Source organism: Phaethon lepturus, unplaced genomic scaffold (genome assembly GCF_000687285.1).
Source record: "Phaethon lepturus isolate BGI_N335 unplaced genomic scaffold, ASM68728v1 scaffold7857, whole genome shotgun sequence".
In the NCBI taxonomy this organism is placed as follows: domain Eukaryota; kingdom Metazoa; phylum Chordata; class Aves; order Phaethontiformes; family Phaethontidae; genus Phaethon; species Phaethon lepturus.
The window spans coordinates 4,235-23,790 of NW_010551061.1; the positions used below are offsets into that span (position 1 = coordinate 4,235).

At 41.2% G+C, this 19,556-nt stretch overlaps 1 protein-coding gene across 2 annotated transcripts in view; it reads left to right on the top strand.

Moving 5' to 3' along the window:
- The first annotated feature begins 510 nt into the window (after positions 1-510).
- MIB2 (mindbomb E3 ubiquitin protein ligase 2) overlaps positions 511-19,556 on the top strand; it is a 35,411-nt gene continuing 16,365 nt past the window's right edge. Inside the window, exons 1-7 of one of the 2 annotated variants that reach the window (XM_010290746.1) lie at positions 511-865; positions 1,333-1,504; positions 10,849-10,955; positions 14,301-14,495; positions 15,929-16,071; positions 18,053-18,160; positions 19,351-19,455. In XM_010290746.1, coding sequence (XP_010289048.1) covers positions 619-865; positions 1,333-1,504; positions 10,849-10,955; positions 14,301-14,495; positions 15,929-16,071; positions 18,053-18,160; positions 19,351-19,455 — 1,077 coding nt within the window. In that variant the 5' untranslated portion in view covers positions 511-618. The remainder of the gene's footprint in view (positions 866-1,332; positions 1,505-10,848; positions 10,956-14,300; positions 14,496-15,928; positions 16,072-18,052; positions 18,161-19,350; positions 19,456-19,556) is intronic. The other variant, XM_010290747.1, reaches the window with a different exon arrangement.

The window sequence follows — 19,556 nt, forward strand, 5'->3', positions numbered from 1 at the left end:
GCTGTGAGGATCCCTGTTTTAAATAAATTACAGATTTATCTACTCAGCAGGTCAGACCTCTTCTGTAGCCAGGTAATTCTGGGGAAAAAATTACCTTTCTTGCCTTTCTTTTTTATTATCTTTTTTTTAAATGGGGTTGGAGTTAAATTTACCTATGATACTATGAAGAAAATGGGCTTCCAATTTGCTTGCTAAAGGCAGCTGTCATTTTTTAAAACAGCAGCTGGACTGTAATTAAGATTTCAGCTAAATAGTCAGGATGTTCCTCAGTAATATCCCTTTGCACAGAATGTCTTATGATAGTGTTTACAGCAGAGTGGGATAAATACTTCAAGTTGGGGTCTGAGCTCTTTTCATTTGAGAAGTGGAATGTAGAAAACCTGCTAGCCCTGCTAATTCAGCATGAGTTTGTGTACCAAGGGTGTGAGCTGAAATGGCATCCACTCATCTTGCTATGAAAGTTATTGCGGTGATGTGTTGAGTGGCATCGCTTAATTGTATGTTGTCTTCTTAGGTGTGCTGAACATGCTGCTGATGATGCTGAATGTGTTGCTGATGATACTGCCTGTCTCCAAGACTCCTTACGTGGAAGAACTTTAGGGGTTGCTGTGCAGATCAATGGACGTGGACCCCTATGCCAGCATGCAGGTTGGGATGCGGGTAGTTCGTGGAGTGGACTGGAAGTGGGGCAGCCAGGACAGCGGTGAAGGGAATGTTGGGACTGTGGTTGAGATTGGTCGGACAGGCAGCCCAACTACTCCAGATAAGACTGTGGTCGTGCAGTGGGATCAAGGCAACAGAACTAATTATCGGACCGGATTCCAAGGGGCTTACGACCTTCTTCTGTATGATAACGCACAAATAGGTAGGTATAGCACAGGCAAGAAGCACAAACAATAGCCCTGTAAACCCATCTCCTTTAGTATATGTAACACCTGCCTCACATACTAGCTGGAATGTTAAGCCTTTTGCAACTGTCTGTGGACTGATGTTGAGCAGCAGTGGATGCTCAGCCAATTCATGGCAATGAAATTCCTGTTTGCCTCTATGCAAAGGCTTTTCATTCCTCTTTCTTTTTTATCCGTGGGTCTAATCGTTTTGCTGACTTTGTCACTCTGCTAGATTCTGGCATGACTTTTAGGATGAGAGTTCCTTAAGCCAGGAAATGGATACTTCACATTACACATATCACTTCATATTATGTAATTGCATCTTCAATACTGTACATTATTTTTCTCTTTAAAACATGCTGAGGTAATTCTAAGAGCATGGTCAGCCTGGTCTCTCTGGATTTTGTGTAGATCTTACATTCGTTTGCTTTTGTTCTCCTAGGTGTCCGTCACCCTAACATCATCTGTGACTGTTGCAAGAAGCATGGTATACGGGGAATGCGGTGGAAATGCAAAATGTGTTTTGACTATGACTTATGCACACAATGTTACATGAACAACATGCACGATCTGTCTCACTCCTTCGAGCGCTATGAAACGGCACACTCACAACCGTAAGTGGTGCTATAGGGGAAGTCCAGTTAACCATGTTGAGATTTACAAGTTGCTATTCTAAGCAGTGGTCTCCAGAATGGAAGGGAGGGTGCCCCAGGGGGTATGCAAGATGATCTATTGAGGTGCAGGAATAAATAATAGTACTTCAGTACTATATGTCTGATAATTTATCAAGAAATAAATGTACTCTTTTTTTTTTTTTTTAACTGATGGCGTTTCACGATCAAAAATTTGGGCACCGCTGTTCTATAGAATAGTGTAAGGATGGATCTGGCACTTTATGGAGCTCCTTGAAAAAAGACAACAAACAGAAATCAGCAGAATTTTTCTGAAAAATTAAATTGAGGTGAAAATTCAAAATGTTTTTCTGCTCTGGTTCCTCCTCCCCCCCACGCACCCCAGCCCCAGTTAAATAATTAAATAATTTCTCAGACCTGCTTTGCCACAGGGATGCTAACAGGAATACTGCACCCCCAAATTGTTGATTTCTTCTCAGGGTCTATGCTATTCACTGAAGAGCAACACCTCATTTACTCAGTACTCTGCCTCTGCACATTAGCATTATTGATCAGAAGTGACTGCTACACTGATGCCTTTGGAACACCATCCATGATTTTATGCTCATTCATGATGTGCCAAAACATGGAGATCTGTTCTCCTGACCTGAGTAAGAACTGAAAAATAGTCTCAACAGTAGATTCATTTGCACTTCCTAAGGTGGGCAAGAAGATGGATCTTGTAATCCTCTTGCCTTTAGGAAAAGTAATAGGAAATCAGCTCTTGTCTCTCTCACTGATTTTTTTTTTTTTTTTTTTCCTCCCCTCTCCCTTTGAAAATATCGCTGTGCATTGCATCTGTCTGTGGAATGAAAAGTATAATTACTTTGCTAAAGACAGTGGTGTTGGATTTGCAGCTGTTTTTCCTCCCATATGGGAAGCTTTTTCTGGAGTTGATTACTGTAGTTTTGCCTTTGTGGCTGAGCCAGAATTCTGAGTGCTTATTAAGGGATAGATGTTGCTGTCCAAAGATGTCCCTTTGAGGCTTGTGTTTATCCACGAGATGAGGATGTTTCTTGAGCTTGTGTTAATACATCGACAAGCCAGCCAGGTCCTACTGTGAAGTGAGCTTTGTGATTTCATATATGTATATGAATATATGTATATATAAAACTAGACATACTTTTTTTCTCTTTCTATGAATGTTATAGTTAGCTCCAAGTAGTTACTCAGATGTGCCTGCTTGTGTCTTTTATTGGAACTCTAGGTATACTCTACTGTTAAGGTACATAATCTTCCTCACATTTAAAGAAGAAAAGAAAAAAACATAGGCAACAATTACTGTAAGAGGCTGCACTGTTGCAGAGCAGTCCGAATTTTCTGGCCTTTGCATGGGTTCTCCAGGGCGCTGCGCAGAGGTGCATTCTCTTGGGCAGCAGGCCAGCTCTGTTGCCTTTCCTGAACCTTATCAGGAACACCCCAGAAGGCTATTGTTTATCAAAAGGCAGATTGCTAGGCAATTACTCCCCAGGACTCTCATCCTCTGCAGAACTTGTTTCCTTTTCTAAGGAATCCGAATGGTAAAAGATGTAAATGGAGCGATTTTCCCTTTCAAGGCTTGTATCTGACCTGTGTCCAGGCTGCCGTTTGAATTAGGCAGTAGAGTCCTTGCTGTCAGCGTGAAAAGAGAGCTTGGAAGACTGCCAGTCTTGCTGGACCTAGTACTGTCCTATGTGAGTTGTTTCACTTTCACAAAACACTGCAGCACCTGCAGTGCTGGAATATCTGGAATATCACCGAAGCACTGGAGGGCTCTTTGGAAGTAGATGTCACTAGAGCAGAACTTGATGTCTGATGATACTTGCCTCTTAGTGGCTTTTGGTTTGTTTTTTCCTAAACTCCTTTGCTTCTTTCTGCAAGTGTGGCTCATTCAGTCATTAGAGATGATGTGACATAAATTAATTTTTTTTTTCTTTGAGCTGATAAAAAGAAATCTAGACATAGGCGAGATTCTATGATCCCAAGTCTTTTGTTAAAGTAGCAGTATATTCTGATTTACATTACTATGTGTTAGCAGGAGCAATGATCTTCTTAATATCAGGCAGCTAATTAAAAAAAAAAAGTTTGTGTGTGACATCAGAGTCACAGCATAAGCCTGTCAGATGTGGTAATGGTTTCTGGGAACCTCAATAAGGAGTAAAGGAAGAAGCAGCAGTAGTTGTAGTTGAATAATATAAGATCCTTCCTGCTGTTCCTACATGTCAGATTTTGAATGTAACTCTACTGAGGGATGGAGAGAAATTAGAAATCCACAATGAAGAAGCTTCCAGTTGTGGAAAGCTGCAATTTTAAAGATGAATGAAAGCTACGTACTGTGATTCTTAAAAGTCACTAAGCTTTTGGCGAAAACAGGCTGCCAGAAATGCTTTTTGTTTCAGTCATTTGACTGAATTGCGTAGTAGAATACTGTACTACAATGCATATGTATTTTATGCAAGAGCTTTCATAGAGGGAGCTGGCAAACCGGAACAATTTTACTCAGAAATGTCTTGCAGTGCAGGAGCAGGAAGAAGTAGTAGCACCTTTGCTTTAATGCAAATGTAGTCCTATGATTTGTTGGTCTAGTGTTCTGTATATTGCTTTGCATTAAGAATGGAATGTTCTGATTTAAAAAAAAAAAAAAAAGTGAAACGAGGGGCAGGGAGGGAGATCACCTTTGAACAATGCCCCAGAGAGGAGGACTTTGGAATAACTGATGTCTAAGCTGTAAAGACACGTTGCCTTAGGCAATGCAGCGTCCTTTTCGAAGAACAAAAATTGCGTATTTATGACTCAGTAGGACTGTCGCTTAGGTCACTCATCTCAATTTTTTTGCTGAATAAAATAGATGAGAAAACCTTTGGCGGTTCCCCAAGGACCAAAAAAAAAAAAAAAAAAAAGCTGTGTATTTAAAAAGACATGGTAACTGCTGTGTGCATTTGGGTTTTCTTGATGTTTTGTTGCTACCCACTGTTGTTTAAATGGTTATGAAACGCAGGATGAGTCTTCTTTAGAGATCAATATTCTCTCACCTCATTTCTCTGGCATGGAATGGGTATCTTTTGGTTCTTTACAATGAGCCTTAAGCACGGTAACGTGTTGCTTTCGAGACCTAGGCAAAGTGCTGCGATGAGCTCACTGGAGTGTTAATTAGTTAGAAACCTTATAAGGAGAGTGGATGGAGAGACAGCTCACCCAATTTGACAGCATCCCATAATATTGGTTTTGCTTAACGGAGGAGGGGCTACTTATAGATCATTATTGTAGTCCTTGGCTTACCATCAGTGAGATCAAATGTGGAACCGTGGAATGAGCTGTATTAACTGTCACATGAACTCTCTCTTTAACCAAAGATGAAGAGCTGCGAGTTTCCAGTCCCTCCCTGCTCTCCATTCTTAGCCCATTGTGAGAAAGCGTTGCCATGCGTGCAAGCTTGCAACTGCTACCATTGCTGATCCTTTGACAGAGGAAGCTAAGGTCCCTGGTAGGACAATTTCAGAGATTGCGGTGTGATGTCCTTGTGCAGCAAACTGCTGCCACCTGCACTGCTCTTGCCAGATGCACCACATGGCACCTGTGCAGCTAAGCCTAGGCAAGGCCAACACATAACTGTTTGTAGCAGCTCACTAATCCTAGGATTTAAGAGGCCTTAAGCCTAGACAGACACTGAAGAGGGTTCTCAATCGGTTTTCTAAAGAGGCTTTGAAGACACCCTTACTTGAAGGCTATTTCAGGTCTTAAATGACCTGAGTTTGAACCTCTGGTGGCAGGAAGTACTGATTTTTAAAAATATTTTGCCATTTGAAGGAATCTCTTCCTGACATGTGCCAATTGATGGTGTATTTCATTGGTCTTGTTTGGTTTGAATTTAATGGCTGTTCTGGGAGAGGCTCTCATGGTTAGTTTAAGAGGATGGGCAGCTTAGTTTCACTGACGACCTCCTTTTTTCACAATCTTGTATCCATTTGCTGAATACATGCATAGTAACTGGAATAAAAATAAGCGTCTGTAAGCACGATAGCAAAACAAAACTCAGCAGGTTTATGTTAGGGCTGGAATAGTCAGGCATACTATTGAGTTCTGCAAATAATCAAGTCTGAGAAAATCTTCCTCTTCTACAAAATATTAGTATTACTATATTCAAGTGCAAAAGCAGCAATGGCATTTTGCATGCATCACCTCCTCAGGGATGATGCTAAGTTGAATTTCAGTAGGGGATGTGGTGCATTTTGCCCAACCTTATTAAATTTTCAAAAGTCCTATTTTTTTCTGGAGAACAATGGAGTTGGTGGAGCCAGCAAACTATACAGGGAAACGTTTTGTGTAATCAAGCATAAGAAATACAAACATTTTCTCAGGTTGTATTTTATACTGTAGTCAAAACAGAGTTTGCAGTTATTTGCAACCGTAATTCTTAAACCAGCTTTGTCTAGTCTAGTTACCAGTTGGATTTCTAAATTGGATACGTTACAAGAACAAGTGCATGCTATCATTTAGGTATGCAGGTGCAATGCAGACCCATTCAAGGCAGCTCTAATAATCCAGCCTTCCGTCTGTGACTGCTTATACTGTAAGCCTGAACTAATATAGCAGCTGAGCGACAGCTGCTGGTCGTTTGATTACTAGGCAATAAAGGGGATGAAGGTTTATTTACTGTAGTAACCTCCTCAACATGTGTTATTTGTGCAATGTCAGTTTAAGCTGCTAGACTAAGAAATTTTGGTGAGTAACATTTTGAATTAAATCTGACTCTTTTGTGAGGATGATGGTTTCCTAACTTTTTAATTGCTCAATAAGTATTAATGAATTTATTAATATGAAATTATTAATTTATTCTGTTAATGAATTAGTATAATTTTACTTCAAAAAAAATGCTATGATTTAACAGATAAATTACCTAACTTTACCTCCTTAAAAAAAAAATGTACGTTGCATGACACTAGGGCATATCCCCACACTAGAGCTTCCTTTATTTAGTTTGGCATATTCTATTTGCTTTGTGGAATAGGAATTAAATTTCAGTGACATATTTTATCTTCATCTTTTCTGGAATTACATGATCAAAACTGTAAGCAAGAGAAATCTTCCCTAAAACTTCCTTAGCTTGTGTTTAGAACTAATAGTCATGTTTAAAGGGTGGTAAGACATACTTGGTATGCTCACCGGTGCTTCTGTATCATTCTCAGTACAATAGTCTGCCATTAAAGGCTGCATATAGACATCTCTGACAGCATAGTTGAGAAAACCTTCTGTCTGCAGTACAGTGTTGAGTCTTAGGTGCACACACACATTTTAGTTCACGTGTAGTAGCCTTGGTGTGAAATCTTGCCCACTATGGCTTTCCAAAACTAAGTCTGATATGAGTCAGCTTTGGAGGTTGGTGAAAAAGACAGCCCAATTTAGCCCAGTTCAGACCCTGCAGTCCAGTTTTGTGAAGAACTGTGCCTTGGCAAGGAAGAGTACGATTGGCAATGGAAATTCTTGGTAAAGACAGTTCCTGAAATAGGTTTCTGTGATCCTGATCCGTCACTTACTAGTGTCCTTGTCTTAGTCTGGTTCATGCTTGAGCAATCAGCAGCCGCCTGCCATCTGTCAGAATTTCCTTCCTTTATCCTTTGCTGGAAGTGCTTCAGTAAAAGCTTTGCTAGGGAGGATTAGAGAATCTAGAATTTCTTGCGTCGTTGGTTTCTGTAAGATCTTTGTGTTGGTCTTTCTTGAATTAGCCTGCGTAGATCTTTACATGTCCTAGAAGGAGCGTGGGTTTGTACCCACCGTGAGCTGAGATTCTAGTTTACAGCTGTGCTGTTCTGAAGAGATGGGGTGATCGCATGAACACAATAGCTATGGCCTGCCACCTTGCAGGGTGACCATCCCCTATGCTTTCCAGTCCTGTGCATTGTGGTGGTTTCTTTGGGTAAGAAGTTTCTGCAGTGGAGAAGTCTCTGTCTTGCAAAATATGTTAGCTGTGCCTGGTATGAAGGGGCCCTGACTTCTGCAGGGCCTCAGATTGCTATTGTAAATTAAAAGCAGTCTCTGCTTAAACTTCTCCAAGTCAGCTGTTTTGGGTCTCAAATCTCTTATCTGTGAAGCATGGATGATGCTATTTTTCTAGCTGTCTGGAGCATAGCTCTCAGTGATGAGAAAGGCTATGTAAGCACCTCAGTGAAATGTGAGCACAGGCAGAACATCCACAGGGGTTCCCAGCATGGTGAAGAGAGACATAGCTTCATTCCGTACAGTACATGCTCCCAAGTATTTTTCTGGACTCCATGGTAATTTAATATAATTGGAATTTGTAGGGCAGAAATGGTTGCAGACTTTGGCTGTTATAATTGAAATTGTTATAAAGGCGATATTGCAGTTATTAAATTTATCCCTAGGGTATTTTTGCAACACGCTAATAACTTTGGTTGTTATCCAGTATTTGGAGCAAAACATGTTGAATTAGATTAAAACCTAAGATGTGTTGGCTCAGGACATCTGGTTCTTGCATCATTCTTCAGTGTTTCTGGTCAGTGGTGTGATTCAAGACAAGGTCAAAATTTTTGTGAGGCCAAGGGAAGAAAGCAGTTACGGTGGATTGCCTCAGCATTTAAGTAGAACAGGAGTTGAAGTTTCTTATACTTTCTTTTTTTAAGGAAGCTCAGCTTTCTGAACTGGTCAGCTTTGTTTTCCTGGTCCCTCGCCACAAATTTCATTGTAACTGACAGTTTAATGTGAGAGCTGTTGAGATGGGAAATAACTGCTGTTATATGATTATACAAAAAGGGAAATTATACTAGGAATATAATGAATGGTGGTTATTTTGCTGTTTGAGTATCTTGCTTAAGCTTAGCTTCGTACTTTATTTTCACTGAGAATCTTTGCATTGAAACCCCTCCCTTGTGAGAGTAGAGTTTGGGGGAAAGAAGTTTATTTTTATCATTTTGTGTCAGGGCTTGACTAAGACATCTTTGATAAATTGTTAGAAAAACGTTTGACAAAATACAGTGAAAATAGCATGTTGTAGCTGAGCTGTTTCAGATGTAGTACACAAATCCATGCTGGTTCTTGAAGCCAGTCTCTAGTGCATGACACTGTGAGAAAATGAACGCTGATTAGCGTTTCTTTTTAGCTGAGCTTTTTCCTATCCCTCTTCCGTTACCTTCTCTTCCATAACAACTGCCAGCCTTGGTGGTGTTTAAAACAGACAAAATCTCAATCATTCAAAAAATGGTCTTTGTCTTCCTCCTGTTGAGCTACAGTCTGGATAAGGAACATTCAACAATTAGAAGAACGTGTGTAAATACTCTCTCTCTCTCTTGTTTTTTTTTAACACATTAGGTTGTAAAGCACAGGTGGGAGATCTGTTAACAAGCTAAGAAAGGTAAAAGACTTAGGCTTTTGATGGATAAGTAAACAGTAAGTTCAAGCATAAGCTTTTTATCCTTCTGAGTCTCCACCTTCCCTCTCTAGGTATTAGATGGAAAATAAATACAGCATTCTGAGGTCAGTCCTATCCCCGGCAGGCTTCCCCTCCCCTTCCCCTGTGGAACAGCTGCTGAACTTCATTTTGCTCTGTCTGGTCTGGGATTTGCCAAGAGCTGACAGGAGGAGGTGTGCAATTATGGGCATGGATTGTGGCACCTTTGCAGTCACCTAGAAAAGTGGATTGTACCCTGGGTGAGCAACACAAACAGGTCCATAAGGACTTTGGTGGCTTGGTATCTCATGAGAAAGCTTTCTGCTAGGGAACAGAGACTAGGAACAGCACGCACAAAAACGGCAGAGAAGCTGCTGTAACATTATGGGAATTGGAAGCTGCTTTAACAGGACATCAGACCCCCTGTTTACTATCACGTAGGTATTTTTTTTTCTTTTTTCTTAGGATGGATTGGTGTGTATGCCTGTGATACGGATTGCAGGGCAGATAGAAAGGTCTGTGTTATCCTGGAAACAGTCTAGCCATGACACTGCTGGGTCTAATCTGCTCTGCTTTGCAGCAAATGAACTAGGCTGTGCAGTCTGCAGCTTAGGTTATGAAATGTGCTGAACTCCTTATGACTTTGGGCTAGGAGACTGCCTGTGCCATTAATGCTTTTATGCAGTGTACACCCTAGTAACGTCCGTAAGCATTGCTTTAAACTTGGCAGTGGACTACGAGGGCAGCTGAAAGTGTTTCACTCTCCCTCCCAAGTGATGGCAGACTTTCTGCAGAGGTCACCAACTCTCTCCTCACTCCTCTATTTTTTTCCCTCTCAGAGGCTCTGTTTTAAAGATATGCTTTAATTGTTTGAGACTTTTATTAATTGACTTGGATGTTCTACTTTGGGAAGCATGTGGGTTATAAGTGGCACAGCTGGCAATGAAAACTAACATGCGCTCCTACTATGTTTAGGATTGCTTGATGATATTTGTAGCGGGGCTTCCCCTGCTCTGTGTAGGCTAAATCCAGATTTTGATGACTTTGGTTTGCAGATGTTGTACTTAATGCTGGAGAATGCTGGTAAATAGTTAAAAAGTATTAATTTGCATGCATTCAAAATAATCATAGTTGGCCCTCAGTTAGCTGTCTTGCCCTGATATAATTTGTTGTTTTTGCATCTCATAGAGCGTATGGGGAATTTTTTCTTCTTTGGAGCTACCAGATTTTATTTTTGCCATACACAGCCCCCTCAAGGCTCTTGAAGTTCTGAAAGAAGAATTTTTTTTTTTCCCTTCACAGCTAAGCATGCTGTGTGCCAGTGAGTGAATGTAATAGTTTGGTATCTTTATGTTTGTATATGTTCCACTTCCTGAGTCAGCAAGATGCCATCCCAGTGTCTAAGAACATGAGAGACCGACCCCACCACAGTCTGCTGCTTATGTGTAGATATGTGTTTGTCTCCACAGACTGTTGCTGAAGTGTGCCTGTTCCCCATGCTCACACAGCAGCCTCTATTCCCAATTATCTGCATCCCACAGCTGAGAGAAACAGAACTTTTTTAAAGCTCACCATAGATCTCACAATTTTTGATAATGTTTGAAGATAAACTTGTGTCTTTCTTTAGCCCAGTGTATTATTCACTAGTTGTCTTTCTGCTGTCAGTAGAACAGTGCCTAAGTGTTCTGACCTTCCTGGGGAAACCAGCTTTTAGGATCAAAGACCCTGTTCAGCTATTTTATTGTTCTCTCTCACTTCTTACATGCTCTTCAGAACTCGAGCTGTGTCTTTCTGTGTGTAAGTTTCTGGTACGCTTGACAGACCTCGGCTGGAAAAGAGCTTTATAAAGTGTGAATAGTAACAATAAATTAATTTGTTTTTCTCTTATTTTGTTTTTTGTTTTCAGAGTCCTAGTGAGTCCTCGACAGAATTTGACTCGCATCACATTAAAAGGGACTTTCCAGGGGGCTAAAGTAGTCCGTGGCCCTGACTGGGAGTGGGGTAACCAGGATGGTAAGCTGCTTTTGAAGTGTCCTGTAAAACACCATTCAAAATTTTTTTTTTTTCCTTCTTTCTGCCAAATTGCTAGTTGAAAATGCATGTGCTGAGCAGTAGTTTCTAGGGGAGCTGTTCAGATGATACAGATTGCTGTTGTTTAGAGTATTAAGTTTGTTAAACATACAGGTTTTCTTGTATTTGTTTAAAAACATCTGTGACATAAACTGTATGCATTCATTCAGGGTGTGGGAGGGAAGTTTTGCTGCTCCTTTTTCATAGATGTGAAAACTCATGGGAACCATCCTGGAAGATCTTGTATAGAGCTATAAATGTGCACCATGTTACAAGAAAACAAAGACCCATCTTTTCCTGAAAAAGCTTCAATTCACAGTAGGAACCAGGTTTGTCTGACTTTGTGTACAGTACCCGTTTTTCCTTTGGAGGTCTTTGGACTATCCTTATTTGGACACTTTTAAGAACAGTGAAGAGAAATAGTCTATAAGGAGTGTTTCACATGGAGCATTAATGAAGAAGTGTTGCTGTGGTTACTGGCGAATGGTTTCTGCTTTCTCTGTGAATTGTAACTTCAGGCTGAAAATGCAAAGGGACGAAAAAGCCTTTTCTAGAGCTGCTCTTGGGGTATAATGATTGTATCTAATTCACTGATACCAATTTCTGTGTAGTGCTACAGGATTAAGGAAACTTCACTGCCCGTTTCTATTGGAGAGCCTTGTACACACTGTAATGTTTACAGCTTCTTTTTTCCTTTAATAATTAAGTTGTAAGTCCAAAGGTTTCCAATGTTGACTTTGCCGTTTATTGCAGCTCTGGGTTCAGTGGAGGACATGGATACTTGCAGGGTCTGAGAGCAAAAGCAGCTTATGCTCAGTACAGCTTATCCATCCTTCTGAGATCAGATCAACATTTACATGTCTGAGACTTGTGTTGCTTACAACGATTGTGACCTGAAAGGCAGTTACATGCGCAGGACAAGTGAGAAGAAACATTAAGGCCAGCCACTTGGCCAGTCTCTATTGGGTAGTGCCTTGTCTTTGATGGAGTTGCCCCCATCCACAGCCTTTTGCTCTTCTGAACTCAGCTTCCTGGTAGCACAAACACATCAACTCTATTTCCGTTTAAGGAAGTAACATACAAGTAGTGGTAATAAATAACCTTGCAAACTCTGTAATAGGGTCCTGTTAAGTTTATGTATTGATCATGTGGTCTTGTGTGTCTGGTAAGGGCAATAGCAGCTAGTTGAGAAATCTGATCAAATGGTCTTGCTTTTATTTACCGGTCTTTTTAGTATTCCTGCAGCCCAAGCCCTTTGCAGAAATTAGCATTGTCTGCAAAATTTGCCAATTGACCAAACTTTTTTTCCTCTGCTCTGGCCTGGGTGGACCTTGGCAGCTCTTCAGTCACTTCAACCTTTTCATTGAATACATATTTTTCCTTAGTACCGTTTCTCAGAGTCCGAACACCATGGAAGCAGAAGCTAGTGCCCTCCTAGAGAAAAGCATCTGAACAGGACGAAGGAGGAGACTTCTTTTTGTTGTTGTTAATCTGAATCCCTGCTGCAACAAACAAATATTAAATTCTTTTGTCTCTGGTGCTAAGTTTCTGTCAGCACTGGAAGACTGGGGAGAGAACAGCAATCTGCTACAACCTGTCCATATTAATAATGTAGTCAAAGGAGCACAGTGTTGCTGCAAGATCACTGTTTTCCCATACTGAACATTGGTACCATCCAGAGGCTCTCCTTTCCCATGGTCAGTAACTGCATATTGGATGTAACCGCCTTTTCTAATAGCTGTCATTAATTTTGGACTAGACAGTTGTTTATGGTTATCTGCAGAAAAGAAGATGAAAATTACTGTTAGCTGCCCTATTTCTAGGATCTGGGTTTTAACCCAGAAGGCTTTTTTTAGGCATAGCTGTGCAGGTTACATCACAGAAAGGCTTTTAGTACCTTAAATTGTATTTTCATGAATCTGGTAACTGGCTGCTGGTTCTGTGTACAGAACTGGGATCCACCTGCCATTTCTAGGGAGAGATTTTAAAGGCAGATAGGATTTTAAAAAAACTTTTCTTCCAGTAAAAATCAAGAGCTCTTGGGACTTTATGATTCTCAGACCAGCCCTCTAAAGGTGTGTTCTTGTATTGATAGAACTGACAGTAAAGCCCACTGGTTGGTTGTATTATGCTTTTTAGATAGATAAGCAGTTAAATGAGGAAGCTAACTCCTTTAAGCTGTTGAATTCCAAGACACTGCAGGCAATTAGAAGCCTGTGTCCACCCAGTGAGACAGACAGATGTTTCTGTCCCCGTTTGCGAAAGCACTAGACCAGTACTGGGGCTTGCCCAAGTTCACACAGCGACTTGGCAGTAGAATGAGATAAGGAATCTGCAGATTCTGACTGCCTGTCACTAGGTTCGGTGTTGATAGGCTGTGGTCTCTTGGATGAGAGTATGTCCCATGTGCCCAGACAGATTTACCTTCTCACAGATAGATCCTTCTGTTCTGGATTGTTTCAGTAGTACTCCTCCTTGCTTGGGCAGGTGAAGAGAAGTATCAGAACAAATTTTACTTGATGTTGTTCCACCTGGCTGGTGTTGAGAAGAGATTAAAGATCTTAGGTGGATTTTACAGTGGTGCTGTGTTTTTGTCTTGCCACAGTGTGGTGCCATGACACTGTGCATTGCCTAGCTAGGCAGTGTTTCTGTACACCAAGAGGAACGGCTGCTTCGACACAGAATTCATCTTTTCCATTTTTGTAACCCAAAGTAAATGGCTGGCTGGCTTTCAGTGAGTTTAATGTAGAGATTCTCTCCTAGTTGGTCAAACTGAGTTGTCTCATGGTTTAATTTCCCTAATTAAAAAGGTGACTGAGATTTCTTGTGCCTTCTGCAGATCAAGGTGAATCATGCAAGCTGTGAGGAACTTGTATGAGCTGCCACCTAAATTTTTTTTGATGTGAGTTCCTCCTTTCATGTATATGAAGAACACTTGACTAGAGGGCACTGCTTCAGGCAGCATTATGCTGGCAGTGAAGCAGATCTCTGTGCTTCTGTTCAGCATGTAAAGCTGGCCTAGGCCCCCACAGAAATCCTTCCTGGCAGCAACCTTTCTGTCAGAATTTCGTCTGCCCCAGCTATTGACTTTTGCCTCTGTGCCTGCTCCTCTGTGGTGAATAATTGGAGAACTGACAGATTTTTTTTTTTCCTGGTTTTTTGCTTAGTTAAGATAAAAATGTCATTAAATTATATCTCAGTAAACATCCCAGTGTCAGGTGAGTTTCTGTATATTGGTGTCAGTGAAAATGCAAGCTGGATGCTTTTTCACCCCTCTTTTTCCATCAGGTGGTGAAGGTAAAACTGGACGTGTGGTTGATATTCGTGGTTGGGATGTAGAGACTGGACGCAGTGTGGCCAGTGTCACATGGTCTGATGGTACCACGAATGTCTACAGAGTTGGACACAAGGGAAAAGTGGACCTGAAATGTACTGTGGAGGCGTCTGGTGGCTTTTACTACAAAGAACATCTCCCAAAATTAGGTGTGTAGAGACAAGTCTTCTGTTGAGAAATTCTGATTTACACTGACATTTCTTGACACTAAAGAAGTGTGCCCTTTGCTTGGAAGGCAGAAAACCAGCAGGTAGTTTTATAAAGTTCCTACATAATGTGTACCATTAAAAAAAAAAAAAAAAGTGGTCTGTGTGTGAACATACTGCTTTATTTCAGGGTGGTTAGTAGTTTGGCCTTTCAGTGGTAAGATTGTGTAAAACCATCAGATGCCCATAGCTGTATCCTAAGGAGGGATCTTCTGCCAAGGCAACTTTTTGCTGCTGCAGATGCATTCCCTGGGGAATGCCTACACCTGTCAGCAGAGAATTCAACCCATTGTCAGTTTGCTAATCCAAAGTTTGTCATTCTTCAGGCAGACAGTGGTCCAGCTGGTGTTCACTGTGCCTTAGAGAGCAAATATTATTGTTCTGGTGGATCAAAAAAGTGTGTTATAGAATCATTAAGGTTGGGAAAGACCTCTAAGATCGCCAAGCCCAACAGTCAGCCCAGCACCACCATGCCCCCTAAACCATGTCCCAAAGTGCCATGTCTGCACGTTTTTTGAACACAAAAGGGAATGAAGGGGAATGTGACAAAAGGGAGATTTCTGAGGATGGAGCTGCCAAATACTTGCCCAGCAGCGAGATTAGAAAAAATGATGGAAAAAGGTCATGTGTCTATTGGCAGCTTGCTGCAATCCACCTTTCCTCTTAACTCTAACGAAACCAAGGAAACTACTTGTGTTTTTGGACTTGCAGCATTTTTTGCTAAGGTGTAATTTAATTGTATTTTTTTTAATGATGTGTAGGGGACGTCTTTTGCTCCCCTGAAGGAAAACCTCCCCTGAGAGGTCTGTTCTTGAGTTTGCAGCAGCAGAACCATGTCTTTCTCATTTTTTTCTCTCCCTGAGCAGCTTGGCAAGAGCATGAGGGAAGGGAAGGGTTGGATAGGGAGCTTATTTCCAGTGGTACGGCCACAGGAAGGCTAGGAGGGTAAAGCACTCCACAAAGCAAGCTATGTGGCTGCCTGTGGAGGAGAACGTATTTTGAGTGCTGTGTGGGTGTGTCTGAACAACAGTTGTGGGTGACTGAATTGCTAAGAACAGCTACTCATGCCTGACATGACATGAGAGGCATCATTAAAAGGCATTCCCCCCTCTGGGAAGGGACAAAATTGTGTCTTGCTAGAACTACCTGATGTTTAACCCATAGTAATATCCAGTTAGAGCTAAATCCTCTTGATCTCTCTACATAGTGCTGTCCCATAGAGTGTAGGGCATACTCCACAGTACACAAAGGGTTTTACACTCTTCTGCCCCAATTAAGCCTATGTTAATCTGCAACCTTTGTTACAAAGCCAAATTAGACACAAAGCACGTTATTGCATCCTGCATGTGAGTGAGTGGTGTCATTCTTCTCTTTAGGAAAACCAGCTGAACTGCAGAGGAAGGAGAGCACAGACAGGCATCCATTCCAGCATGGGGACAAAGTGAAATGCCTGCTAGACATTGACATCTTGCGGGAGATGCAGGAGGGCCATGGTGGCTGGAATCCTAAAATGGCTGAGGTATGTTTCTGCTTGCTCCTATTCTCTCGGTAACGTATCAGTCGCTGTCTCAGACTACAGAAGGCACTGGCTAGGAAGTTACCAGAACATCTTTGTGTCATGTGTTACCTTCTATATTTACATCGTGTTGACTGAATCACAAATACAAATTCTTTAGGGATAGCACACTGGAATCGGATTTATTTTTAGGCTCAGATAAATCTATGTTGTGTATGAGAATTGCCTTGTGGAGCCCTGCATAATTTCTAAGAGTCTATGATGGGTCAAAAGAGTTGCTCAAAAGTCTTGGAAGCTAGTGCAAAATATTAGTGGCTGGTTTGTTTCTTTGTTTTTAAATGAGCTGTGGACCTTTTCCTTGGAGTTCTGGATTCACTCTGTTTTAGCTTCTTCTGTACTGTGCATTACTACTACTGAAAGTATGTGTGTTGTCAATCCCTGGCCAGGGCTAAAATTTCTCAGCCCATATGATGTTGGCGCTTAGCCTGTTGTCTTGTGTTTAGTTCGAAGAGCTATGAGTCCTTTGTCACCTGTTGTCTAAAAAAAACCTCAGAGAGTAGAGGAAGATAGAAATCACACCTATTACTGTAGTATAGCATCTCAGGGGGCCATCATGGGAGTAAGTCTCCAGGGGGCTGTGAACATTCAGATGAAATGATAACAGCTAAATGAATAAATTTTCCATTTAAATTGAAAGGTCTGTGCTTTTTGTTTCTCTTTAAGTCAACTTTCCTGGCTTTTCATAGTCTACAGATATTGCCCAAAATAGATTAAATTACCTTCACATATTGAAGAAGGCAGTACTGCTGTTGTGCAGTAGATTTACTGCAAGAGAAAAATCACATTTTGATACTCACCATTAGAGTAATAAGACCTGTCTCTGAGCCTGTATTAGTAACTTGTATAAAAATGGCTTTTTGGAGAGGGAGGGAAGTGTATAGCCACAAGTGACCTAAATGCCCGCTACACTTGAGTCAGTAAACTGAATAACCTGCAGGCCTGATGCTGAAGCAGCTGTCTGAAGGCTTGGTATATGAAGCAGTGATATAAAATTATAAAGATATGTTATATATGTATCCTAGCCCAACCTGCCCAATAGGTGAGCAGTCTTTTTGAAATCAGATTTTAAAATGTCAAGACAAACTATGACATTTCAGTTTCAGTGTGGAAATCTATTAACTGAGCATGGATATATTTTTTTTTTATACATATTTTTTTTTTTTTTTTAGCCTGGCAGGCAGGAACTTCTCTTCTGGCATGAACTTTAAGACTGTCAGTGGAGCCATGATTTTCTTATTCCAGCTAAGGCCTTTGTCCCCAAAACTATAGTTTTTGAATGTTGCTGTGTGGCTACTATAGCCTGCTAGGTTGTTAAAGCTCTGCACTTCTGAATTCCTGTTGTTGGGGAGTGCAGGTGTAGAGAAGGATATTAAACAGAGCAAGAGTAACTTCCTGTCGTCTCAGAAATAAGTACTTTTTTGTGTCCTTCAAAACTATCACCTGCTCAGGACCTGCCAGAATCAACAGTTACAGAATACTGCACTACACAACTGTACTTTGTTTTCTGTAGTCTCCTCTATTGTGCCCCCCCTTTTTTTTTTCCTCTCTCAGAAAATGCCTGGCTGGTATTACACTGCAAAACAGTGTTGTAATGTCTGCCCACCTTTGTCATTTGGAAAGAGGAGGACAATTTGTGCTGCTTTTTCAGGGATTTTCACACTTTGTATTCCTGTCACCTTCCTCCCCCAATATGCTGCTACTTTAGAGAAGCTTATAAAGCAGTCGTTCCCTCCTTTTGTGGAAAAGAAATGACTGCATCTCATTTAAAGCAGGTTTGGGAGCACTGTTAGTCTGTGAATTGGAAATGGTGGGTAATTTAGCCATCTGTGCCTTGGATGCCTGCTTTCCCCACTGTTAAGCAATGTGATTTATTTAGGGGGTTTCCCCTACTTTTTTTTTTTTTCCTTTTTCCCCTTATCAAAAGTTCATTGGCCAGACAGGGACTGTGCACAGAATCACGGACAGAGGGGACGTGAGGGTCCAGTTCAACAGTGAAACCCGCTGGACTTTCCATCCTGGAGCTCTGACTAAGGTAGGTGCTGGTAGATGAGCTTGGCCAGAACTAGAAATACTGCAGGGAATAGCTGTCAATTTAACCTGCTGTGTTAGAACACAATGTGTCTCAAGCAAGTGCTGAGGAAATCTACTGCTATTCTAAAAGCAGTAGTTCTAGGCAGAAGTTCCTGCAAGCTATCAGCTAAGACGGATGGTTGCAGACAGTGGGAATTGCACTACTAGGCTGTCCAGTTGTATGAACCTTTGCATTTCAAATGATCTAAGTCCTTAAAGTAAATTCCATTTCTTAATTTCAGCTTCTTAGATGAACCTACAGTAGCTCATCCTTCTGCAGCTACCTTTCATCTGTGATGAACCTTTTTCCATATCGTTTCTATTTGATTTTGTTTTTTTCCTTGTTCTTGTGATTTCATGTTATTCTCCTTCTTGTATATTTCTTTGTCTCGCTTCTCTCCGATTCTTCTGGATGATCAGAGTCATTAATCCAGCTCTTCTAATTTTGTGTCTGCATTTCTAAAGCTCATAGCTCTGTCCTTCCCCAGAGGTTTGAGGACTTGAAGTATGAATGATTAGAAACAGGGCTAATAGATATAGAAGGACCTTTTGGAAGACTACAGAATTCTGAAAGACCTGAACAAGGTCACAATGGTAAAATCTCCAATACCAATGGAAAATGCAGTGTCAGGCTTTGTGCACTATTAGTCCGCTTTGAATAGCGTGTTTTGGCAGTGCTCCCTTCTTAGCTCAGTGAGCAGAGGGAGCATCTGGCAAATTGCCCGTACAGGTAAACTCTGGCTTCCCTTTTCTGTTTTAAGTAACAAACAGTGAATTAAAATCTCCAGTGCCAAGTCAGGTATAGTGAGGAGATGGACCAAGGAAAGTTCCATATGTACTTTATACTGGTATTAGTTATAAATGGTTTGAGGAAGAAAGAAAAGAAGAAAACTGTTCTGTCCCAAATTATTTCCCTACTTAAATGTGCACTTGGCTTAAAACAGAAATAACCCAGCTGTTGGACTATGTTTATTTTGCAGTGCAGCGATTACAGATTTCTTGGTTATTTAACTTACGTTTTTAATGCCTTGTTTTTTGAGTCAATGGGCTTCTTGTTTGGTTGGGTTTTCTGAGGGTGGGGATGGAGGGGCTGTTCACTATTTTTTTTCTGGCTTCATCCCCCAAAAGCTTATGACTTTCTTTTTCTTGTAGCTCAACACCTTTTGGGTTGGTGATGTTGTCCGGGTGATAGATGATATGGAAACAGTGAAGCGATTCCAACCTGGTCATGGGGAGTGGACAGATGAAATGGCACCTGTGAGTGCGCGCCAGTTCCAGGACAGTTCAGTAATTTCCTGAGTTTTCCCAAGCAATTAGTAATAGTGACTGGGCTTGCATTGCCCTCCAGTATTCCTGCT